Here is a 26177-nt window from a genome sequence, read left to right on the forward strand (position 1 = left end):
CTTCGCCTTCTTTTAGATCCAGTTTTGGTTTAAATAAACAAATCCCCACACTGGCAATTTAAAAAAAAAAAAAAAAAAAAAAAAAAAACGACCTAGTTATGCAAAAATGCTTTTTAAAAAATCCACACACACACACACACACAAGAACAAGTCCGTGAACCCAAAAAGGATTGACACGTATATCAGCTCTGTTTGTGGGAAACGGAAGGAAAAAAAAAATCCTTTCTCTCTCTTAGAAAGTTTTATTGCTCCGAGCGGCAACTTTCCAGTTTCTGCCCTCCTATATTGATCCTGATGCGTGTTGACGCGCAGCTGTCAGGTCCTCTCTCCTCCAATCAGCTGGCCCTCTCACTCTGTCGTACGATGCTCTGATCACGGTGGCTTGTTTTCATCGTTTCCCAGCTCCATCCAGCGGCTCTGTGCTTCTCTCCGCGGGTGAAGAAGCAGCAGAGGCATCCTGGGAAACAACAACAATAATAATGATAATTATTATTATTATTATTATAATGGACTGCGCACCGCCAGGCTGTCCTACATCCCGTCCCTGATCGATGCTCTTGCCTGCGAGGCTCGGCGCGGACGTTGCAAGGAGGAGCGGCTTTGTCGGAGGACCGATGGGGCCGCGCAGCCTCCCTCTCTCCTCTAAATAAACGGCGTCACATGCCGCTGGGAAGCGCTTTATCGCTTCAGATGAGAGGAGTTTCGGTGAATGTCGCATCCCGCAGGATTTGGAGCAGCGCCGGAGAGCAGCATGCCCGCATCACAGGACGTTTTATAACGCGTCTGTGTCATTTTCTCTCGAGTCAACCTGGTTAGCCTCACTTTGAAGGTAAGCAAGAGTCTTTCTTGGAGAGCTGCCTGCATCCTCTGCTAATTTGACTCATTAGCAGGGGCGCCTCTAGAAAGTTTCTGAACGGGTGACCAGATGGGGGGTCACTCACCTTGGTGCACCAAAACTAAAGCAATAATAGAATTTCAAGTGTTGGTGTGATGTTGTGTCTTGGTAAAGGCAATGAGTGAATAAAAGACACTTAAAAATTTTGGCTAATGACTAAGAAGGTCAAAATGGATGAATAAATAAATTTACCATCTTGTCATGTTACTTAAACACAAACTTCACTGGGATTTTTATCTAATAAGTTTGTGTGGAAATGTCAAGTAAGAAAAATAATACATTGTTTAAATTTTTTTTAAGAGGAAACAAATGCATGCAAACTTTTAGGAAGATGTGAGTTGAACCTAAGGGGTCAGATTAGTTTTGGCTCAAATGAGATCAAAAAATGGTCTAAATTAGCTCATCTTTCTAAGAAACTTTACCCACGTCCACGTGGTGCTGAGCCATTTAATTCAGCCCCCTGAGTCGATACTTTGTAGAAAGTTTTGAGGTTTTGTTTCTACCAGCTCAGCTTCCTCCATCTTCCCATCAATTCTGATTTAAAAAAAAAAAAAGCGTTCCCGCTGCATGATGCTGCCACTGACAGGTTTCAGTAGAGTGAGGTGCAAAAAATTCAACTTTGATCTCATCCGACTTGAGAACCTTTTTCCATGGCTCTATATGGTTTTTTAGTAAATTACAAACTGCACTTTTTTCTTTTATAGCTTTCTTTTAAAAAAAATTGCTTTCTTTTCCTTAAAGGTCAGATGTGTTGAGTGGTTGACTTGCATTATTTCCTGTCAATTGATTTTCCCAACAGAGTTGTCGATCGCTGCGGCTCCTTTAAAGTTGCCACGGGGACTCTGGGCTAATTTTCGGACAATGTTCTGATTGATTAGTGATCGGTCAAGTCTTGCTAGATTTAAAAAAAAAAAAAAAAAAGAAAAAAAAAAACAAAAACAAAGCAGGTTGTTTTGACAAAGAATCAAACAACCAGAAGTCTGTTTCCTCACACACCAAAGAAAACATCAAACGTAAATATGCCCAAAGTCCAGCTAAAGCAGTTCCTTGGCTTCAATTTCTTAAATTTACATAAAATATATATTTTCTGCATGTTAGGTGAGGTCAGTGCCCCCTTGGAGCACCCCTGGTCATTACTACCGTATTTATAGCATCAGTGTGGCCTTGATTGAACAGATTTTCTTCTGTTGAGCTTCGCACAGCGGCATGTTAAGAAAGTCAGCCTCTTATTTGTTCTCCCTCTGCCCCCTGCAGACTCCTGCAGCCATGGCTGAGGAAAGCCGCCTCTCTCATCAGATCCAGAGCGTGGAGAGGAGCGTGGTGTTCCTCAGGCAGGAGCACCTCACTCTGCTCCACGGCCTCCACCTGGAGATCCTCTCCCTGCAGAAACGCTGCTCAGGTGAGGGAAGCGTGCAGCCGCTTGTGTAACCCTGACGCTCCAGGAATGTCTGTTTGACTCAGAACGTCGCTTTTGCAAGCTGATGTTTATGTGGCAAATATAATTTTTTTTTTTTTTTTTTAAATCAAAGTTTTTCTTTTGGTCGACTGTTTGTGTAAAAGGAATATAAATTTAAAAACATTACGCTTTAAAAAAAAAAAAAAATTAAATAGCCTGTTGCAGATTATTTATGCCCTTCTTAATATTTAATCATCAAACATATTCCATGTTCCTAATGGTATTTTCATGGATTTGGTGACATGGAAAGGCCTTCTTGGCGTCACCCTAATCTTTAGCACAGATTAGATTCAAATCTGGACTTTGACTGGGCCACCTCAGTACGCCAATATTGCTTCTGGGGGGAAAGATCACGTTAAACTGTGAATAATTTTTGGCTTTACTAAAATGTTGCTCCAGTTTACATTAAGAACTCACCAGACGAAACGATACCTGTAGTGTCGCTGTGCGAATGCTGTAGATGTTCACGTCCCGGTGACACGAATATGATGAGAATCTAGTTGCCAAAACGGTGTCTTAAATTCAATGCTATTACTTTAGATTTATTGTTCATTCAGATCATTTAAGAAACATGTTTAGAAAGAGATTTTTTGTTTTTGGTATTTGAAAATGTCTAAATTTTTTCCAGTATGGCGTATTTAATTTCCTGTGATCTCACCCTCAGGTCAAAGATTTCTCTTGTTAATCTTCTTTAAGCATCCCTTGTATTTTCTTCTTAGTGACCACAGCTCTTAATTAATCAGGAAGGACTCCACTTATTAATCCTTTCTCCCCAGGACAGGATTTGGTCAGTAAATATAGATTCCTACATTTCTGTTTTTGCTTTGTTTAAAAATTATATTATAATTCATCAAGCTTCTGACTCTAATGGAAGAAAGCATCCATTGTTTGGCCGATGTGACCACATCACCATGAGTCATGTTCAGACAGAGGCTACATGATGACATCATCCTGCTTTCTTGTTTGGAGAGTAATGGATTCATCTTCTTTGTAAACATGCTCCCATATCTTTAGATTTACAGCGTTTTCATTTTTGGGCATTCCTTGAAGTAATTTCTCCTGCTTTTGTCTCCACAAACTACCTTTAATCAAACCGAACTCAGTTTTTACCCTTTTAGAAACTAAGGCAGCTTTTTTGTCCCAGCATGAAAAAAAAACAACAACACCCTTGTCTTTTTCTTTTCTTTTTTTTTTTACTGCCAGAGATGCATTAAAATATGTCTGCAGATATAAGGGTAATTGTTTTTCCATTAATCTCATAGCTCCAGTAATCCATAAAAAAGGGATTGTGGTGCACAGACACAGGCAGAGAAGAGGGGGGGAAGGGTTGGTGTGTTTACGCGAGAGAGATGGATGGATGGCTCTGCGCCACGCAGGGTGACCAGCTGTGCTGAAAATGACCCCCTTCGTCTCTCTGTAGCACCGGCGCCCTCACATCTGGTCAGCGCAGCTGGACCGGTGACATCACACACCTCCTAAAAAATGAAACACTCCCACCACCCGCTGCTTCGTTCTCTCCTCTTTTTCTGCTTTCAAGAGCAGATGCCGTGAGAGACCGTTTACAGTTTGGGGCGCTCGCTGATGCTCAGGTTTCTCTAATTTGTAAAGTGTTTGAGAAAAAGGCTCAAAAACTGAACACCATTAGAGCAGTGCAACCTAGAGATCTTTGTATCCCATTATGAGATTTAAAAAAAAAGCAGCTATTATAACAAAACTCTTGATATAATTAGATAAAGAAGCTGTTGCCACAACAAAACGAGCCAGACATCGTGCTTTTCAGAAGAACAGGATAACTGAACGTTCATCAAGAGAAAACAAACCTAAGATCTGATTTCTCAACGCGAAATGCTAAAGACGTCGTCTCAAGAGCACGGCATTAAATATTATACATGTTTCAGCCTTCAGTTTAGTTGGAGTCTCTTGCTGAAATCCCGCCATCCACCTCGACGGTCGCACGGCTTTTATAGAAAGCCGTTCGTCGCGTAATAAGACATGCTTCCTGCGCAGTTTCAGAGCATTTATGTTTGTAGTGCACCTACGTGTTCAATAGGTTTTACGAAGGGGACGTTTCTTAATGTCTGCAGATGAAATGTGTGTTTTCAGTCCGCTCACTCATCTGCCGCCTCGAAGGTTGCTGCAAGGTTGAGCCGAGCATGTTGTGATCATCAGCTGCGTCTTTCTGCTGCTGACCTTTTATTGCTTCCTGAATTTTCTCATCAGCATAAAATGCCTCTTTGCTGCCGTCTCCTTCAGCCACAAGCTAATTCACTTCTTTTAAATTAGGTCTCTTTTTTTTCCCCTCCCCTGCTTTAGTGCACGTTTTATTGTCTCTGTCAGTAGGTTTGTCCTTCAGGATATCTTTGCAGCATTCAAGGCAGAATCGATGAAACAGAAAACCTCTAATGCTCAGTTATGGGCTGCTGGAGATAAGGCTGACCCACAAAGCGTTGCTGGATGCTGCAATGTGCTGAATGCTCCGTTTTCAGTCCTCCCTCACTATCGGCATGTTGTTAATGAATTGGCTGCATAAATGCCTTGCGTTGATGGTGCAGAAGGATAACAAGAAATCGGAGCTTTTGAAGCTCTTCCGCCGTCCTTCATTACCATAAAACCAGCTGCTGGAAAGTTTTCTGACAGTATTTCCATCTCTTTCCCTTTTGCTGCTGTTCCCTCTTGATTCTTTGCCTCCGTCTCTTTTCTTGCCAGCTGCAGAGCGGAGGAAAGAAATGGTGTGACATGAGGATAAGAGATGGGGAAATGGGAAATAATAAATACAATGATAACAAAAGTAAATAAGTTCTTATCCATGCCTTTTACAATAACAAATTTGTCTGGATGATAAATTGTCCCAGACGTTATTGCCATAAATGATAATATTGTTCTTTAAAGGCCATTTTCAAGTAATATAACGGTATTGGCATAATAATGCACCAACTCACTCTGAAATATCAATAAACTGTAAATTCTAGCAAACATTTAACACTGGAACTCTTTAAATATCTAAAATAATAATAATTTAAAAAAAAAACGACAAATAAAATGAAGTCTCTGTGAACAAAATTAATCTTCAAAAAAAAAAGGGATAGTTGAGACCAAAACAACAAACTGAAGACTTTTGTCACACAATTTTGGTGGAAAGAGAGAGAAAAGGAAAAAGTTTGAATTAATCTTGTGATTAATTGATTTATTACTCATTGCGACAGGCCTATCCTTATTATCTAGTAAAGAAATTCAACAGTTTGGAAGGTTTGTGCCTGAAAATAGAAATTTTTAAATATTTCCTCTTACAGGAATATTTCTGTACGTTCAGACATATCTGAGGATTAGATGAGCCAGCCATCGACCCCCCAATGCCGAGCTGAAGTGTGTGACAGATTCGCTGGCTGAGCAGATGTCTGATGCCGACACGCTGATTGACGGGCCAGACACAAGCAGCGATCCTCCTACGCCTTTTCACTTCAAGCTGTCTTTGGCTCAATTAATAAATGAGCATCGTAAACAGAGTAGTCGGGCGCTTGAAAAAAATATAGTAAGTACGACCATTATAATGAAAAGGTGTTTGCACCCCTGAATTAATAACGTGGGAAATGAAGAGATTTCAAAGGGATGAACTGGTTGTTTTACAGACCGTGATGCATTCAGGTGAGCTTCAGCGACGTGGGAAATGACAAGCCCCACAGAACTATCCCAGACTGGATTTGTTTCCATACAGCTCACAGTCATGCTCGAGACTTAGAGGATGAGAATGATTTACATGTTTTTATCAACATTAGTAAATCTCCTGCTCTAAGCAGAACTGAAACGATTACTTATATTTTCTGCATCTTCTTGATGGCTTTGAATTACCTGGTGTAAGATAAAAGGTGTAAAAGTAAAATTGTCTTGTATAGCAGAGAAAGATATTTTTTTAATCTGTTTTTTTAATGTTTTGACCTCCTGATTCTCTTTAGCTTTTTTGTTTTGTTTTGTTTTTTTACTTCCTGGATCAATTGAGAAATTAGCCATCTTCAAAATAGAAATGCTTAAAACAAAGGAAACAGATTTAAAAATATATCTTATATTAATTTGTACTGTAGGTTGTTGACATTACGTCTTATCCTGTGTTTTTTTTACCTGTAGTTTACATAGAACTGTGGGATTTCTTAAAGGGCCAACGACCCAAACTCTGAGCTGAACAGAGTCTAAAGTGTCCAAACTGGAAATCTCCTTCAGTCCTGTTTGTGTGTGTCTTCCCCTTTAAGATCCAACTGACCCCTGGTGTTTCTATAGAGGCATTACAAGGACAGAAAAGACTTCATCGCTAAACAACTTGCCTTGTGATGAGCCAAACCATCTTAGTGACCTGTTGCTTTTTTATGGTTTATATGAAATGCAGGCTAAAGTTGAGACTTTAATTGTTTAGGGACCAGGCTGTGCAGCATGGTCAGCTTTTGTTTTGTTAAATATGCCATGGTTTGCAGAGCAGAAAGCCAAATGCTGAGCTTGTGGATGGTTTCTGTTTCTTTATGTTTCCTCTTGAACCTGAGCCTCCAGTTTTTTTTTNGACTTGAGAACCTTTTTCCATGGCTCTATATGGTTTTTTAGTAAATTACAAACTGCACTTTTTTCTTTTATAGCTTTCTTTTAAAAAAAATTGCTTTCTTTTCCTTAAAGGTCAGATGTGTTGAGTGGTTGACTTGCATTATTTCCTGTCAATTGATTTTCCCAACAGAGTTGTCGATCGCTGCGGCTCCTTTAAAGTTGCCACGGGGACTCTGGGCTAATTTTCGGACAATGTTCTGATTGATTAGTGATCGGTCAAGTCTTGCTAGATTTAAAAAAAAAAAAAAAAAAGAAAAAAAAAAACAAAAACAAAGCAGGTTGTTTTGACAAAGAATCAAACAACCAGAAGTCTGTTTCCTCACACACCAAAGAAAACATCAAACGTAAATATGCCCAAAGTCCAGCTAAAGCAGTTCCTTGGCTTCAATTTCTTAAATTTACATAAAATATATATTTTCTGCATGTTAGGTGAGGTCAGTGCCCCCTTGGAGCACCCCTGGTCATTACTACCGTATTTATAGCATCAGTGTGGCCTTGATTGAACAGATTTTCTTCTGTTGAGCTTCGCACAGCGGCATGTTAAGAAAGTCAGCCTCTTATTTGTTCTCCCTCTGCCCCCTGCAGACTCCTGCAGCCATGGCTGAGGAAAGCCGCCTCTCTCATCAGATCCAGAGCGTGGAGAGGAGCGTGGTGTTCCTCAGGCAGGAGCACCTCACTCTGCTCCACGGCCTCCACCTGGAGATCCTCTCCCTGCAGAAACGCTGCTCAGGTGAGGGAAGCGTGCAGCCGCTTGTGTAACCCTGACGCTCCAGGAATGTCTGTTTGACTCAGAACGTCGCTTTTGCAAGCTGATGTTTATGTGGCAAATATAATTTTTTTTTTTTTTTTTTAAATCAAAGTTTTTCTTTTGGTCGACTGTTTGTGTAAAAGGAATATAAATTTAAAAACATTACGCTTTAAAAAAAAAAAAAAATTAAATAGCCTGTTGCAGATTATTTATGCCCTTCTTAATATTTAATCATCAAACATATTCCATGTTCCTAATGGTATTTTCATGGATTTGGTGACATGGAAAGGCCTTCTTGGCGTCACCCTAATCTTTAGCACAGATTAGATTCAAATCTGGACTTTGACTGGGCCACCTCAGTACGCCAATATTGCTTCTGGGGGGAAAGATCACGTTAAACTGTGAATAATTTTTGGCTTTACTAAAATGTTGCTCCAGTTTACATTAAGAACTCACCAGACGAAACGATACCTGTAGTGTCGCTGTGCGAATGCTGTAGATGTTCACGTCCCGGTGACACGAATATGATGAGAATCTAGTTGCCAAAACGGTGTCTTAAATTCAATGCTATTACTTTAGATTTATTGTTCATTCAGATCATTTAAGAAACATGTTTAGAAAGAGATTTTTTGTTTTTGGTATTTGAAAATGTCTAAATTTTTTCCAGTATGGCGTATTTAATTTCCTGTGATCTCACCCTCAGGTCAAAGATTTCTCTTGTTAATCTTCTTTAAGCATCCCTTGTATTTTCTTCTTAGTGACCACAGCTCTTAATTAATCAGGAAGGACTCCACTTATTAATCCTTTCTCCCCAGGACAGGATTTGGTCAGTAAATATAGATTCCTACATTTCTGTTTTTGCTTTGTTTAAAAATTATATTATAATTCATCAAGCTTCTGACTCTAATGGAAGAAAGCATCCATTGTTTGGCCGATGTGACCACATCACCATGAGTCATGTTCAGACAGAGGCTACATGATGACATCATCCTGCTTTCTTGTTTGGAGAGTAATGGATTCATCTTCTTTGTAAACATGCTCCCATATCTTTAGATTTACAGCGTTTTCATTTTTGGGCATTCCTTGAAGTAATTTCTCCTGCTTTTGTCTCCACAAACTACCTTTAATCAAACCGAACTCAGTTTTTACCCTTTTAGAAACTAAGGCAGCTTTTTTGTCCCAGCATGAAAAAAAAACAACAACACCCTTGTCTTTTTCTTTTCTTTTTTTTTTTACTGCCAGAGATGCATTAAAATATGTCTGCAGATATAAGGGTAATTGTTTTTCCATTAATCTCATAGCTCCAGTAATCCATAAAAAAGGGATTGTGGTGCACAGACACAGGCAGAGAAGAGGGGGGGAAGGGTTGGTGTGTTTACGCGAGAGAGATGGATGGATGGCTCTGCGCCACGCAGGGTGACCAGCTGTGCTGAAAATGACCCCCTTCGTCTCTCTGTAGCACCGGCGCCCTCACATCTGGTCAGCGCAGCTGGACCGGTGACATCACACACCTCCTAAAAAATGAAACACTCCCACCACCCGCTGCTTCGTTCTCTCCTCTTTTTCTGCTTTCAAGAGCAGATGCCGTGAGAGACCGTTTACAGTTTGGGGCGCTCGCTGATGCTCAGGTTTCTCTAATTTGTAAAGTGTTTGAGAAAAAGGCTCAAAAACTGAACACCATTAGAGCAGTGCAACCTAGAGATCTTTGTATCCCATTATGAGATTTAAAAAAAAAGCAGCTATTATAACAAAACTCTTGATATAATTAGATAAAGAAGCTGTTGCCACAACAAAACGAGCCAGACATCGTGCTTTTCAGAAGAACAGGATAACTGAACGTTCATCAAGAGAAAACAAACCTAAGATCTGATTTCTCAACGCGAAATGCTAAAGACGTCGTCTCAAGAGCACGGCATTAAATATTATACATGTTTCAGCCTTCAGTTTAGTTGGAGTCTCTTGCTGAAATCCCGCCATCCACCTCGACGGTCGCACGGCTTTTATAGAAAGCCGTTCGTCGCGTAATAAGACATGCTTCCTGCGCAGTTTCAGAGCATTTATGTTTGTAGTGCACCTACGTGTTCAATAGGTTTTACGAAGGGGACGTTTCTTAATGTCTGCAGATGAAATGTGTGTTTTCAGTCCGCTCACTCATCTGCCGCCTCGAAGGTTGCTGCAAGGTTGAGCCGAGCATGTTGTGATCATCAGCTGCGTCTTTCTGCTGCTGACCTTTTATTGCTTCCTGAATTTTCTCATCAGCATAAAATGCCTCTTTGCTGCCGTCTCCTTCAGCCACAAGCTAATTCACTTCTTTTAAATTAGGTCTCTTTTTTTTCCCCTCCCCTGCTTTAGTGCACGTTTTATTGTCTCTGTCAGTAGGTTTGTCCTTCAGGATATCTTTGCAGCATTCAAGGCAGAATCGATGAAACAGAAAACCTCTAATGCTCAGTTATGGGCTGCTGGAGATAAGGCTGACCCACAAAGCGTTGCTGGATGCTGCAATGTGCTGAATGCTCCGTTTTCAGTCCTCCCTCACTATCGGCATGTTGTTAATGAATTGGCTGCATAAATGCCTTGCGTTGATGGTGCAGAAGGATAACAAGAAATCGGAGCTTTTGAAGCTCTTCCGCCGTCCTTCATTACCATAAAACCAGCTGCTGGAAAGTTTTCTGACAGTATTTCCATCTCTTTCCCTTTTGCTGCTGTTCCCTCTTGATTCTTTGCCTCCGTCTCTTTTCTTGCCAGCTGCAGAGCGGAGGAAAGAAATGGTGTGACATGAGGATAAGAGATGGGGAAATGGGAAATAATAAATACAATGATAACAAAAGTAAATAAGTTCTTATCCATGCCTTTTACAATAACAAATTTGTCTGGATGATAAATTGTCCCAGACGTTATTGCCATAAATGATAATATTGTTCTTTAAAGGCCATTTTCAAGTAATATAACGGTATTGGCATAATAATGCACCAACTCACTCTGAAATATCAATAAACTGTAAATTCTAGCAAACATTTAACACTGGAACTCTTTAAATATCTAAAATAATAATAATTTAAAAAAAAAACGACAAATAAAATGAAGTCTCTGTGAACAAAATTAATCTTCAAAAAAAAAGGGATAGTTGAGACCAAAACAACAAACTGAAGACTTTTGTCACACAATTTTGGTGGAAAGAGAGAGAAAAGGAAAAAGTTTGAATTAATCTTGTGATTAATTGATTTATTACTCATTGCGACAGGCCTATCCTTATTATCTAGTAAAGAAATTCAACAGTTTGGAAGGTTTGTGCCTGAAAATAGAAATTTTTAAATATTTCCTCTTACAGGAATATTTCTGTACGTTCAGACATATCTGAGGATTAGATGAGCCAGCCATCGACCCCCCAATGCCGAGCTGAAGTGTGTGACAGATTCGCTGGCTGAGCAGATGTCTGATGCCGACACGCTGATTGACGGGCCAGACACAAGCAGCGATCCTCCTACGCCTTTTCACTTCAAGCTGTCTTTGGCTCAATTAATAAATGAGCATCGTAAACAGAGTAGTCGGGCGCTTGAAAAAAATATAGTAAGTACGACCATTATAATGAAAAGGTGTTTGCACCCCTGAATTAATAAAGTGGGAAATGAAGAGATTTCAAAGGGATGAACTGGTTGTTTTACAGACCGTGATGCATTCAGGTGAGCTTCAGCGACGTGGGAAATGACAAGCCCCACAGAACTATCCCAGACTGGATTTGTTTCCATACAGCTCACAGTCATGCTCGAGACTTAGAGGATGAGAATGATTTACATGTTTTTATCAACATTAGTAAATCTCCTGCTCTAAGCAGAACTGAAACGATTACTTATATTTTCTGCATCTTCTTGATGGCTTTGAATTACCTGGTGTAAGATAAAAGGTGTAAAAGTAAAATTGTCTTGTATAGCAGAGAAAGATATTTTTTTAATCTGTTTTTTTAATGTTTTGACCTCCTGATTCTCTTTAGCTTTTTTGTTTTGTTTTGTTTTTTTACTTCCTGGATCAATTGAGAAATTAGCCATCTTCAAAATAGAAATGCTTAAAACAAAGGAAACAGATTTAAAAATATATCTTATATTAATTTGTACTGTAGGTTGTTGACATTACGTCTTATCCTGTGTTTTTTTTACCTGTAGTTTACATAGAACTGTGGGATTTCTTAAAGGGCCAACGACCCAAACTCTGAGCTGAACAGAGTCTAAAGTGTCCAAACTGGAAATCTCCTTCAGTCCTGTTTGTGTGTGTCTTCCCCTTTAAGATCCAACTGACCCCTGGTGTTTCTATAGAGGCATTACAAGGACAGAAAAGACTTCATCGCTAAACAACTTGCCTTGTGATGAGCCAAACCATCTTAGTGACCTGTTGCTTTTTTATGGTTTATATGAAATGCAGGCTAAAGTTGAGACTTTAATTGTTTAGGGACCAGGCTGTGCAGCATGGTCAGCTTTTGTTTTGTTAAATATGCCATGGTTTGCAGAGCAGAAAGCCAAATGCTGAGCTTGTGGATGGTTTCTGTTTCTTTATGTTTCCTCTTGAACCTGAGCCTCCAGTTTTTTTTTAAATTTAAATATGTATTGATTCCACTGAGGCGCTGTAATCCATGTAAAGGAACACTACAGACCGTTTTTAATAGGTTATGTTGCGACGGCTCCACCGAGTCTATTCCATACAGTTTTTGATGATTTCACATTTTAGTTTGAGTAAATTATTCATGAGTTTTCTGAGAATATGCTATAAACTGTAGCTAACATGTGTAAACAGAATAAATAAAACAAGATATGATTCGTCTCTGTGATGCCAGTTTGTGTTGTTTTTTTGTTTGTTTTTTCTCATTTCAGAGCTGACGAGTGAGAGGAAATCGAAGCCTCCAGGCAGGACGCAGATAGGTATGCACTTTCTGAAAGATCTGGAAAAGTCTGGGGTTGATTTAGTAATTTTCATATTCTGGATGAGCACAGAAAGGTTAAAATTGAGTATGGGTAAAATGTTGAAACCCAAATCTATAAAAAACGGAGGGGCCCTTTACATTGATGATGATGATGATGTTGCTCCTTCACTGTTGAGCACACTGATGACTTGTGGTTTGTCTTACTGTCACACACTAAATAACAAAAATGGGTTTTTCACAGCTTGCGCGGCCTCATTTTAATATTTTTGAACTAGACTAAAGTTGTTGGGTTTTTTTTTTGTTTTGTTTTGTTTTTTGATTTAGATTCAAACAAAGCACAAAAATTCCTTTTTTTTGTTGTTTTGTTTTTAAAAATTTTGTTAAAGGATTGCATCACTGATCCCATTTAGAGGATCTGCATTTGATTCTTGATCATTCATTTCCGTTCTTATGTGTTAGAGATTCTAATTGACCAAAGTTTCACTTTGCTACAGTTTCAAAAGAAAGCTTACAAAATCAAACTACCCAAACTATGAAAATGTTTAATACTTAACTGCACATATTCCCCTCAAATCGGACGGAAAACTCTTGATCAAGTCGTTTGAAATGGAAAGTTTGTGGGAGCCCTGATAATGTGCCAAATGTCTTTCTCAGTTTTATCTTGTTCTGTCATTGAAAAGTATTAGTGCATGTTAGATTTTTCACATTGTCAGGTTAAAATCACAAATCTTATTTTTAAATTTTTTTTGTGACTTATCCAAATAAAGTAGTCCTTATTATGAGGAAGTAAACAAATGCATTGCTATGTACAAATAAAAGTATGAAGTGTGGCTTATATTTATATTCAGCCACCTGAACAGAAAGTACCTAACGGCGTAGGTGGGATCATGTTGCTAAGAACCTTATTTTTAGTTTTTTGCCTTTCATCTAACCTGGGAAGTCCCACTAAAAACGAAATCTATCTTAAAAGGGAAATCTGGCAAAGAAGGCAGCACCAGTTTTGCTACTATTAACAACACGAGATCAAAAACGGTATGACGAATTGACATTTTTCACCTGCTTTGAATTTATGTATAATAGTTGGAGCTAGAAGTGAAACTCAGTTGGGGATGTGGAACAGCAGAGCATTCAGTGATCGTAGGTCGTTGTTGGTTAGACACAAGTCAAATGAGAAGTGATGAAACCTAAAAACGGACAAATGTGGATTTCAGGGCATAGAGAGAAATAAGTAGGTAGTAAATCTCCGTGATCCCATTTAGTCTTTTTTTTTATTATTATTATTTCAAAACTGTGCGCAGTTTTGCATTATTCTATCAGAAAATTTACAACAACAAAAAAACGCACTAAAGCTTGTTCCTGTAACGAGCAAAGTGTGAAAATTTGCTGCCTCTTGGATTTTTATTCTACTCTTTGCTCTGAGGACACAAAGACAGACGAACATTTACATCCCCAGCTGACCACCCCTCCCATCCCTCAGGGGAACCGATCCCTGTCAGCAGCTCATCCTTCATCCCTGCACCAGCTAAGACAGAGAAACCTCTGACAAAGCGTTCGCACGCCATGAATGTTTTACTCCGCTGGTCATATGTGCAGTTTTGCTGTGTGAAAAAAAATTTGCAACAACTCTGCTAGAGTGTGAGATACACACACACACACACACACACACACACACGTGATCCAACAGCTTCGCCTCATGGCTGATGTCCAGTTGTGGCTGCAGAGACGGGCTCCATTTTGTCACATGGAATTAGACACAGAGAGGAGGAAGAGGAGTCAAAAGGCGAGCGAGTGTGGCTGCTAGGAGTAAGAAGTGGGTTTTGGCTTGGGTGCATTACTCAGCCATTAGATCCCTTTATTTCCAGGGCAGGTTATCCCCCAATCCATTAATACAGCATGGCCTTACAAATCGATCCATTCCCTTTTTTCTTCTTCTGCTCCCAGTTCCTACTGGAGGTCCCAGTGGGAGTGTCTGCTTACAGACTTTACTCAGATGTAAGGCCTGAAAAAGAAAGAGAGAGGAAGAAGTGGGAGGAGAGAGGCGGCGTGAGGCGGAGAGGAGAGGGATGAGGAGTTGGGACGCAGTCGGTGACTGACGTGGAGGAGGGGAAGATAAAGATGGGCAGATAGCATTACGGCCATGATGGAAAAGAAAGCACGCCATCTCTAATTTCTAGGGATTTAGGTATCAAGTCATATCAAAAACGATCTAGTCTTCAACTGGGGCCAAATGTATTTGGATCTGATTTAGTTTATTGCTTTATTTCAAGCCATTTAGAAGGAAAACTGCTTATTGTACCCTTTGAAAAAGGGAATAAACAAATGTATGCATCCACATATGCACAAATATTTACAATAACTATACATACAGTAAGGACAAGATGTCGTCTGAGTAATCCTGTTCATTTTGTAATAAAACTGTATTTAGCTTAAAAATAAGTAGGAGGAAGACTGTGTGGCTGCCACTGTAATTTGAGACATTGTAATTTGTAATAACGCATCCCAATAGATTACTGCTGATTCCGCTGTATCGTTAGGAAAACGTCCCCATCAAATGCACTTAATTATTTAACAGCAGACATCGTTGCTTTGGAGCATGATTCAACAAAATGATCTGATTCTACACATTATCAACATTCAAGCAGGGAGGTGGTGGTGTGATGATGTGGAGCTGCTCTGTTGCTTTCAGCAGTTCCTTCTGCTGTAATGCAGTGTTTCACCACATGGTGGCACCACTTGCCTTATTATGACCAGTAGGTCATCCTTTTACTCTCCTGTGTGTATTTTTGTGTGCTCTCTAGTAGCATATAGTAAAGTTGGCACTTCATTTTTTTTTTATTTTGCTTCAGTTGAATAAATACTTGTAGGAAGTTAAAAGTCGTTGCTCATTCGCTACCAACCTCCACACGTCTGACTTCACCTCCGCCTCGCGTTGCACGCTTGAGGAAACTGAAGCCCACTTTGGGTTAAGCAGCAGGACAATGATCCACCGCAAAGTCACTGAACTTTACCGACTCAGAGCTTTTAGCCTGAACCTCCTCTGCCTGGAGGTGGGACTGAAACGGCTCAAAGATTGTTCGCAGGAACTAAAAGACGACTAAAAATTAAACAGCACAACGTGGGAGACCTAACCTTGGCAGGAAACCGACAGCAGAGGAGTCTGACTTTGGGGCTTTCTGTTGAGAATAGTACACATATACTGGAGATTCCCAATATTTATTGGGTGGACCAGTCATCCTGTCATGTGGAGGGACTGCAAATTAAAATATGTTCATAAAGACAAGGCAGAATATATTAATAATTTCCCCATTTCATTTGGTTTCTAACAAGAGGGGAAAGTATCTAACAGGAAGGATTCGATTTGGACATTATCTGCAACATGCAGAATTATGTGTGGGAGGAATCAAACCCTGCATGTCAATGTGAACACATCAGGTGCGCTGTGAAATACAGTGGTGGCAGCAATGTGCTGCAGACATTTTTATTTTCAGCAGAAAGAAGGAAGCTGGTCAGACTTGATGGGAAGATGAAATACGACGTAGCTGAAATGACTGAAAATGAACTGCTCTACAGTAAGACAGAAACAAGGATGAGCTAAGCAATACACGACCAAAACTACAAAACAACCCATAATCCTGACAGCCACAGGTTCTCAAATGTGTTGCGGTTTTGACTGGATCATTCTTAAACATACATGCTTAGATCTAAAACTCTTGGATGTAGCTCAGTATTACTGAGTCATCTTACCAGAGCACCCCACGTTATCTGTATCCAACACATGACCAATCGCTATCTTTTCTGGCTTTTTTTTTTTTTTTCTCCACCAATTTCTTTTGCTTTGCCACTTTTCCATAAGGGCTTGACAGTAGTTGCCAGGTCCTGCGCTTGATTTTATCTAAGCGTATAAGGGTGAACGGGCCCTATTTGTGCAGTAAACATTTATAAGATATTCATACTTGCTCTGCTTCTGTGACAGAGTTACTGGAGGAAGAGGAGATGCTGGAGGCCCGCTGCAAGGAGCTGGAAACGCGACTGGACGAGCAAGAGTACACTCTGGGAGAGCTCCGGAAGGAGCTGGGTCACAAAGGAGCGCTGGTGGGAGCCCTCAGGGCCAACCTCAAGGAAAAGGAGCGTCACTTCCTGGAGGAACTGAAACGGCGCAGCCACTGCTCCACTGTCCTGAACACGGAGCTTCAGAAGCAGACGGAGGCGGCGGCGTACCTCTCCTTCCAGCTGCACGCCGCCAAGCAGAAGCTGCACCACCAGAGGATGCAGCAGAGGCAGGGACTCCTGGCCAGGGCCAGCAGCCAGGGGGTCCAGCTGGGAGCCGAGCAGAACTCCTCCCCCCTCGCCGGAGCCTCCCCGTCCTCTCCTGTGGTCAAACCCAAGCGTAAGAACATCAGGGTGTCTTCCAGAGTGGAGCGCGCTCGGGAGTGCGTCCCCATAGAGAAGGTGCTGGGCCCCGCGGAGCCCACAGCCATGCCGGACCCGGCGCTCTTCCTGCAGCCTCGCAGGCACAGAGCCCGCTCCAGACACACTGTGGCACAAAGACAGCCTCCTCTGGGCCTGGAGAGGGATGGCCAGGAGGAAGGAGGCGGGGAGGGAGCGGTGGAGGTCCACGATGAAGCAGCCAGACTGATGTCTTCAGCAGCAGCGCCCCCTGCTGCTCAGACCAACGCAGATTAGCGTCTGAGCATCTCTGCTTTCACCCGACAGAGCGACCGCTGTATGCTATCTTCCATCAGACTGTTAATACTATTACCTTTTGCTCTGCACCTTGACTGAATTATTACTGAGACTGGGTTTAGCTATTTAATTACCATACACCTACTGCTAATACTTTTATAATAATCTTTAATATAATCCTAAAATAACTTGCATAGCAAACGTCGGTGAGTGTCACGACTTAGGTTTACACTGCTGTTAGATGCTCTGCGTTCTGCGGAGCCTTAATTTTGAAGCTTTGATTTGTAAAGACGGTGAGTTTGACCTCGGCCCAGTCAACTGAGATCTTCCAAGGCCGACTGTAAATCAGGCTGCGTGTCCAAGTGTCGGTGTCCTCCGACTGAGTCGCAGCTGAAAATACCTGAGTGGGAGCAGAGCGTGTGTGTGTGTGTGTGTGTGTGTGTGTGTGTGTGTGTGTGTGTGTGTGTGTGTGTGTGTGTGTGTGTGTGTTTTAATCACAATGAGCAGAATATAGAATGTGGAAAATGAGTTTGTAATTATTTTAGAAATTGTAAGGCCTTTTTCTTAGCAGACTCTACTGCATATTCAGATTTACAACTCTGTTTCCCATTTATTCATGAAGGAGAAAGACAGTTGTTAAAACAATGAGCTCTACAGTAATTGTCTACAACATAGCAGAAGTGAACGGAAACAGCTGAAAGTCTAACTATTCTCCAAAGTACCGGCTCACGTTTTACTTCTCATGTATCACTACAGTGACGTAATTGTCAACAGGCTAGTCTGGAGACTCAAATGTCTAGAGTTTTCTCTCAACACAAAAACTTGTCTGAGTTTTAAAATAATCACTTCAAACTTCTCAGGTGGTGTTGAAAGGGCTGGTAAAATGCTAACATGGAATCTGTCACTAATTTGGCTCAGACACTGGGGAAAAAAAGAACTGCGGTTTCAGATCATTTTTTGTACCAGCATAAGACGGATGAAAAGTAAAAACCACTGAATTTCCAATATCCCTATTATTTCAAAACATGTCTATAGCGTGTTAGACTTGCTTTAGGTAAAATTGTTTGTCTCTTGAGTTTCCCTTCTAGTTTTTCATCCACAGACAAATGATCGCTTGAAGAAAACAATTTTAGAAAACAAAAAGAATCGGATGTAGTTCAAATCTATGCAAACATTTAAAATAACAAAAGTTACTCTTCCATCTTTAATAATAATTTCTTGCTATTGAAAATACTTCAGTTGTGAAGATTCAAAGCTGAACTTGTGCCTCAGTGCCTGTCTTGACGATCTTCAGGGTTTTTCTTTGGGTTGAAACTTCACAGAACAAGGCCGCATTCAGGTAACTCTCGGCTGTGACTCGTTGGACTGTGAGATCTGGGTCAGTTTTCCCCTTCGCCATGTTGCCGTGGTAACCCAAACTCAAAGGTGCCCACCAAGGGACAACTACAGAGGGCCACCGCGATAAGCTTAATTTGGTCAGACAGTTTTATGCATCACATATTTTATAAATATGAATATTGAAAAAGGACTTTTACGCATATTTATGTCATTAATGTCTTTTTTTTTTTTTTTTTTTGGAGTTCATCAAGATTATTTGCAGCCACCTTTGAATGTTTCTGCCCAACCCCCTTCAGTTTTCACATCTATTTACAAATCATTTGGTACCCACGCCCTTAGCTAGTTTTATTTAATTTAATATGTGTTACTAGTGTTCCTGAATCATAAAAATATTCGGTAACACTTTATTTGAAGGTGTGTGCATAAGACTGGCATGACACTGTCATACATGGCATAACATCTGTCATCAACAAGAAGGAGTCTTCATGAATGTTTATGAATGTTGTCATTCAGTAAATGATGACACTTTTAATGCAAAGTTGACGATTTTAATGAACTTTTAATGGAAATTTTAATAGAACTTTGCATTAAAATGGTTATTATTGACCAAATAATGCTAAGTTTACACTTTTAATGGACTTTTAATGCAACTTTTAGTGCAACTTTGCCTTAAAGGTGTCATTATTTACCGAATGACACTTCATGACAACAGTTGTAAACATTCATGAAGACTTCTTCACGTTTATGTATATGACAGTGCCATGCAACACTTCAAATAAAGTGTTAAAAATATTCAAAGCTAAATTTTATTTGATTTTGTATCTTTTTGTGTCCTTTTTTGCATTACAGCAAATTTCCATTGAGTGTGGTTCTGATTTCCATTTGATCCAGTCAAATAAGACCAATCCTATGATCATGGCCAATAATCTAACAGAAAAAAAAAAAGCCTGTGCGACCTTTGTTTATATGATTCATTGAAGTCGTATAAACAAACTCCGCTGCAGCCGACATGAACAGAACCACTTTAAATGATTAACTGAACCAAACAACCTGCATGAAACGGCGAAGGGGCGAAGCGACCAGCGGCCCAGTCTTCCTCAGGTGTGGCTTGTCTCCTGAACTGCGACTTCATCTGTTGCTTTGTTGTGTTGGAGTTTCTTTTGACCTCAGGAGAACAAACAAGCAAACAAACAAAAGAGTTTCATCTTTAAGGAGTCTGTACATTTTAATGGCTGGTTTTACTCATTTGTGTCTCTTTAATGTTAAAAATCTTCACAAAGACTGTAAATATCCAGAAAGACGGGAGTCATCTCTCTCTGGAAATCAGAAGGTGATGACCTCTGGTGTTAACACCACTAAAATCTAAATTAAATTTAAACTTTTTTGTTATGTCTTTTAGGAAAGTTTTTTTTTCTGCTGACTGTACGAAGGCAATCTCTAAAAAGTAACTACTTCTCTGTAGTTGCAGCCTTATAGCAGGTGATTTGTGCACGACGAAATAAGCAGGGCAGGGTGGAAATTTCTTCTCTCCGTTTGGGATTTATAGATATATATCATTTTACTGTGTGTAATTCTCAGTGTCTGCTCTGAATTTTCTGTTATTGACGTCAAACGTGATTTTGCTGCTGTTCTGATTTGCTTCCTTCCTAATCTCCCAGCTAAATATTTAGCACTACATATACAACAATATGTTAATAGATGATTGATTATTTGTATTTATATTTAAGGTTACATATTCTAAAAAGAGCTAAAGAGGAATTACCTTTATATTTTGTGATAATCTAACCTTCTGAGTTTGGTTTGTAATTTTGTCTGATAGATTTGTTTCTTTGCTTCCACTCCTTAAGCAAATAGGAATATTATTGCATCCCTTTATGGACTGTCTTAGTTGAAATGAATTATTTTGCTAAATATCTTAGCCCACCCTCTGGTTGTTATTTTGTTTTTCCAAGACAGCTGTTGCACTGAAAATAGGACATGCGGACGTTCGACTGTTAGACTCCCTTACTGCAACATTTTTCTTCTACATCATCTAGTTTGGAACAAAGTAATCTCAACACATTTTAAAATCTATTTTTTTTTCCTTTAATATTCCAGCTGCAGTGACTCATCCAAGCCTGGATTGTTCATTTCCAACTTTTTACAACATATTAAGAGAAATCTCAGCTGACGGAAGAATAAAAATCATAATTTAAAGATTTACTCTGTTTATTAGACAGAAAGAAGGAAGCAGCAATGCTTCTATACTTTCTCATTGTTTAGGTCTAAAGTTGATTTTTCTGGACTGCATTTATTTACCTCCATCAAGCCACTTCTTGGACATGTTTTCTTGATTATTTCTAGCAATAATGCTGTGTGGGACTCGACATGGGATGAAGAAAGGTGTCCCTTAAGGTTCTTGTCTTGGTTTGGCCTGAGGCTGAGCATGAGATGCTGATTACCGCATATACTGTGCTGGCAACCTACAGTGAAACTGTACCAAAAATGGAATAAAATAGGGGACTGCTGAGTGTGCCGAATACTTTGTTGTTGAAAGTTAATCTGAGACAATTAAAGAGAAATTTTGCAAGTGTATTGATGAATTCACAGAAAGAACTTTGTCTTATTTTTGCAGTCTTTTTATATTTAGAAGTATTGTTATTAAGGACGATTTAGAATAATACGTTAAACGTTCAAACTTGTCCTTAGGAGGCCCCAAATAGTCGGGCCTTCTAAGAACATATGTTTTGTCTTCATCTGACATTAAGTCAAACATTTTCTGTTTAACTCAATTGGGTAAAATATTTTCTAAATATGAGGCAGTGAGAAGAAAAGGGTTACGTCTTTTCATGTGTGTTTAAATATATATATCTATTTAGTTTTAGCTTAGCATAAAATTATTTCTTAAAAGTTTCATACACGATTAGACAAATTTTCACTCTTCAATTAAGGACGTTTTTACGTGACAAATGTAAAAACGGTGACAAAGCTGGTGACAAATGTTTAGAAATATTACACTAGGATTGTGTGCAGAAGACCAAACCTAGACTGTCATCCTAAAAAAAAGTAAGAGCTTATAATCCTTGAGCATAAATCACTTCATATTTATTTGGATACTGGTGTATAATTTTAAACTAATGAAGAATAAATTACATTTGAATCCTCTTATATATTTAACAAGGGCAAACTGATAAATTACTAGAAAAAAAGTTAAGATCTGGATAAGACAAAAATATTTATAGACATAATGTTATTACCATTATTATTATTGTTGTTGTTGTTGATGGAGAGTGTATATTTATTTACTTAGGCTAACATCTAATTATTCCTTTCTGTGCTATTAAACATTTTACAGTAAGGTTGTTTTTTTTACAGCAGTACATCTGATTTACATTAAACAACCTAATCCCCAAAGTAAACAAATATAAATAATAAAATAGAAAATAAATAAATAGCATGCATATCAGAAAAACAAAAAGATTTTAAAAAATCGCATCATTTTCTTAAGTTCCTTCATAATGTCTCAGAAACTCAGTCGCTCCAAACAATACATGATACCTTCACGCACATTGTTTGAGATCCAGAAAAATGTTGATTTGAATTACTGATTTTTAGTTTCAAAACGCTTACAGTCACAGAACACTAGCCAGATTCTGTTAATGTTTTAATTCTTAGTCCTCTTCGTAATGACTTAATCATAATTAACATTCATCTGGTGTAAGAATGACAGCGCTTCTCTGTCACCGTGATTTTTTTTTATTTCAAAATACTCCTTTCATTGCACCACTTTGCCTCTGCTCGGGCTCATTTGTCGCATGTGGCTTTCCGTAGCGCCACGCTCTGTAGGTGGAGATCGTCCACGCAAAGGCAAAGAGGTCAAGAGGAGGGGAGGGAAACCACGTGTGTTGAGCGCCACCACCATGTACAGCTCTGTCCTTCCTCTGTAGCCTTGTTTTTGTAAGCCGCTGCTACCCTTCGCATGTAGATTCCGGACCAGGTGTGAGCCTCAGAAGCGGACCGGTTCTGATTCTGCTTCTCGACTTAAAACCACAGCACACTGCTGAGAGCTGAAAGCTGCACGGAGGAGGGCAGTTTCTGGAGCCACACACTGACTGCCGACTATGGTGAGCAAGACAGATGACATCCCGGCGTCAGTGCCTGACTGTAATCCGGTGGATCTCCAACGGGACGGAGCCCAGGAGGGCACTGGGACCAGTAAGGGCTGCCTGAAGGAGTCCTGCGGCTGTGGTGAGTCCTGCTGCAGACCAGCTGAGGTCATCAGGGATGCAGCGACAAGACTTTGTCCTCCGAACCGGTGCAAGCCTCCCTGACTGAGTTTAGTCACATTTGCGTGCAGCGTTATGATCTTTAAGTGCCTTCACTCCGTTGCACACTTCAAAGTATTAAGAGTGAAGGAGTAAAGGGGTAATTATGCTGTCCACTCATTCTGAATGAGAAGTATCCCACCCTCTTAGTGATACCGAAACTTGCTTATTGAGGCTTTTAAGACGTTGTTCTAACGCGATTTTATGTTAAATTAGTTTAAATGGATATGCTGTAGTCTAATATTGCTTTCAGACGTATGCTAGCTCGGGCTAGGACACTTTCCTGACATCTCCTGACCCAAATAATTAGTTTCTGGTGTCTTGTGTCCAAAATACAAACCTTCTGACATCCAGCTGTAGAACGGTAACAACATCTATCAATTTCCATAAAATGGCACTGCTGTACTGCAATTTATCGCAGTGACTGTCATGCACTTTCGTCTGACACCAACATTAAGCCATGCTAACTCCAGCAGCTCCAGCTCCACACAGTTAGCATTCCCAGCTAGCATGCACTTAGCTGTTGCTCTGTCCAGATCTTTTCAGACCAGAGAACATGAAAACTTGCGCTAAAAACCCCGGATATCTGTGTTCAGACTTGAATCAATAGAGCAGCACATGCCGGTGTGAGCCAGTTCACTCCGACGCACATGTTCGGTAACAGGGTGTCAGTGGAACTGACTGAAGGTCACCTTCACTGGAGCCTCTCTTTGCCCACAGACACGCAAAGAGGGCTCGGACACACGCCGAGTTTTGCGCTACAGGGGCCGTGTGTTGGGCAGTTTAATTGACAGGCGTGGTCCATCGTTATAACTTTGTTTAAAGTCGGGTTTTCTGCTGTGACGCCGGTGAGCCACTCAGCGGCTAGCGGCAACACTCTGACCGGTGTTGTGTCGCAAAAAGCGCCGTTGCCGTAAAAAGACTTTCCTCACAAGAAACGCATTTAAAAGCATTCTTGTAAAATAGTAGTTATTACTAATAATGCTGTAATATTTTTTGTGTACTTTAATTGAAAACACATCTGTAAATAGTTATTTTATAATGTTGTATTAGGTTGAGGTTGAAGATAGTATACGATTCGGCACTCCACTAAAGGACTATTACACTGTTTTTTAAGGCTTCTGCAGACTCTTTGATTAGCTATACTTGAAAGATTTACTACAAACCTTTTCTGTTTTTTCTGCACATTTTAAAAATTCTTTAAAATAGTATTTTTTTATGTTTAGAACAGAAATCTCTGAAGTGCAGCTTTGGGGACCTTTTAGGATTTCAGTGTGGCTCCAGTTTGCAATACAAAAGTTGTTAAAAATTTTGCCCAAATTAGCTTAAGTAGTTGGTTTATAAATGCAGTTTTAAAATGGTTTAGTTACAGGTTTTTGCGTAAACTTCTTATGAAGGAAAATGTTGCAACACTATGTATATGGTCAATTTTTAAATAAGACAGATAACAAATATTCATCCAATTATTCAGGTTTTATTTAAAACTATGCTAATTTTTAAGCCTAATAGTACTTTTAACTTGACCATATGTTTCACTTTAATTTTAATTTTAAAGAAAGTAGGACCACAAGCATAAATCAAATTTATTATTAATATTTGTATTATCTCTGTTTGTGATCCACAAGTGTCTTGATTTTGGTCAGTGTGGGAAAAAGTTTGGACACTATTGACTTAAATCACTATTTATATCCCAAACTATTCATCTATTTGAGAAACCAAATGTCTTTTTTGCACATTTAGGACATATTAATCTTGTTGTAAACAGCAGGTTTCACACTAGTCAAACCTGGATGAAATGATTAAACACCAACTTCATACTCTTCAAAGCAATTTATTCATAAGTGCTTTATTTTGTTTGGGAAAACACGTTCTTTTTGTGTTTCACACCTTGAAACAAACTTTTAGATTTTAAACCAAAGGCCGCCCAGAGTCTTTAAAATCAGCGTAATGGCCCTTTAATGGAACAACAAATCTCACACTGACTTCCGCGTTGCCGTACCGGTTGCTGGTGACGACAGAGTCGCGCTTTACGGCACAACACCTGGAAGCGGAAGCTCGCTGTTGCAGAAGTCATGATGTGCGGCGAGAGGAGGAAAGGTTACGCTGAAAACACAGCAAGTGTCGCGTAAAAAGGTGAGTGCGGCGGAGGTTAAAAGTTGCTGTCTCGACTGTGAGCTGCTGCTGGAGGCAGATGAAGCTGAACTGAGCTCCGTCAGGGAGTTTAAAAGCTGCAGAGCTTCAGGAGACACTGCAGCCGGTGGCTCAACATGTGGAGAGGACACTGAATTGTCTCTGTGTCTGGATGACAAGGACCGATCAGCTGCTGCCGCATAGAGGGGTTTCAGGACTGGATGATGAGTTGTCACTCACTGATAATCAGATTCGCCATAAATAAACTAAAATTAAAAGATTAAGCATAAAGCAGCACTTTTCATTTATGAAGTTTTCTTCTTCTTAGTAGTTGGGATTTCCCCTCGTCATGTCTTTCTAATCATGCAATCTAGTCATCTCTCATTTATATTGGTGAACAAATGTTTCTTGCTTTCAGATTGCCCTGCAGATTGTATTTGTTTGCATGAGACCTTAATCAGATTCATGGCCTAATCATGTGTCAGAGAGGAGTTGTAACAGGAGCAGGCTCTCAGCGGGCGGCACTGTAGACACATTAAGGTGAGGGTCACTTTCAGTGGCTCTAAAGAGCTTAGAGCTCTCGTGAGTGGAAGATCGGCCCAGTTAATCCAGGAATCACTGACACCGTTGGCATCGATGCTAGAGTGCAAAAAGATGTCATTTCTAGTACTTTCTAGACATGACATGATCTAACAACCATAAAAGCAACAATCATTGACTGCTGCTGAAATAATTATTAAAACTTAATAACACCTGTAGCAAAACTAAGAATAAGCTTGCATATATTAGTCTTTCTTTTGTGCTCTATAGACCTACTAGTTGGTTAATTAGTCAGGCTATCAGCTCTGGTAGTGACATACTACTGGTAACTTGCTGACTGTAGATTTAGAATAGCGTTGCCTTAATCCAAAATATGAGTGGTACGTCTTATAAAACAATTAGTCTGTCCAAAAGCTTTTAATGATGATGAAAATGATTAAAAGAAAAAGCTTTTAATCATTTTTTTCTACCTTAAATAAGGAAATGTGTTTAAGTTTCCAGACATGGTGACTTATTCCACTTTTTTTGGGGGGGGGGGGGGGGGGAGAAAAAGGAAAAAGTGGGAAATTATTTTTTTTTTTTTTATATTTTAA

At 39.8% G+C, this 26177-nt stretch overlaps 2 protein-coding genes and 1 long non-coding RNA gene across 5 annotated transcripts in view; all 3 read left to right on the forward strand.

The window, feature by feature from the left end:
* Window positions 1–112: 112 nt before the first annotated feature.
* LOC106939371 (uncharacterized) lies at window positions 113–5919 on the forward strand. The gene is made up of 3 exons (XR_001422823.1): window positions 113–829; window positions 2150–2294; window positions 5642–5919. It is a non-coding gene; the product is annotated as an uncharacterized LOC106939371 (long non-coding RNA).
* A 1542-nt stretch (window positions 5920–7461) lies between these two features.
* Window positions 7462–21184, forward strand: ccdc92ba (coiled-coil domain containing 92Ba). The gene is made up of 3 exons (XM_015021759.1): window positions 7462–7662; window positions 12540–12587; window positions 16563–21184. The coding sequence occupies exons 1-3, from the start codon at window positions 7470–7472 to the stop codon at window positions 17270–17272; spliced, it is 951 nt and encodes a 316-aa protein (XP_014877245.1). The 5' UTR covers window positions 7462–7469; the 3' UTR covers window positions 17273–21184.
* Window positions 21185–22281: 1097 nt separating this feature from the next.
* LOC106939372 (clustered mitochondria protein homolog) overlaps window positions 22282–26177 on the forward strand; it is a 24492-nt gene continuing 20596 nt past the window's right edge. Inside the window, exon 1 of one of the 3 annotated variants that reach the window (XM_015021755.1) lies at window positions 22282–22837. In XM_015021755.1, coding sequence (XP_014877241.1) covers window positions 22711–22837 — 127 coding nt within the window. In that variant the 5' untranslated portion in view covers window positions 22282–22710. Of the gene's footprint in view, window positions 22838–24946; window positions 25048–26177 lie in introns of those variants that run through there. The other 2 variants (XM_015021756.1, XM_015021757.1) reach the window with 2 other exon arrangements.

This window comes from Poecilia latipinna, unplaced genomic scaffold (genome assembly GCF_001443285.1).
Source record: "Poecilia latipinna isolate Pla-1442-1.1 unplaced genomic scaffold, P_latipinna-1.0 Scaffold2848, whole genome shotgun sequence".
In the NCBI taxonomy this organism is placed as follows: domain Eukaryota; kingdom Metazoa; phylum Chordata; class Actinopteri; order Cyprinodontiformes; family Poeciliidae; genus Poecilia; species Poecilia latipinna.

Excerpts from the sequence above, each read along its gene's own strand:
- ccdc92ba (XM_015021759.1), top strand. The coding sequence starts at position 7,470 with ATGTTAAGAAAGTCAGCCTCTTATTTGTTCTCCCTCTGCCCCCTGCAG. Across the intron at positions 7,663-12,539 it reads CCTGCAGAAACGCTGCTCAG|AGCTGACGAGTGAGAGGAAA; the intron begins GTGAGGGAAGCG and ends TTCTCATTTCAG. Across the intron at positions 12,588-16,562 it reads TCCAGGCAGGACGCAGATAG|AGTTACTGGAGGAAGAGGAG; the intron begins GTATGCACTTTC and ends CTTCTGTGACAG.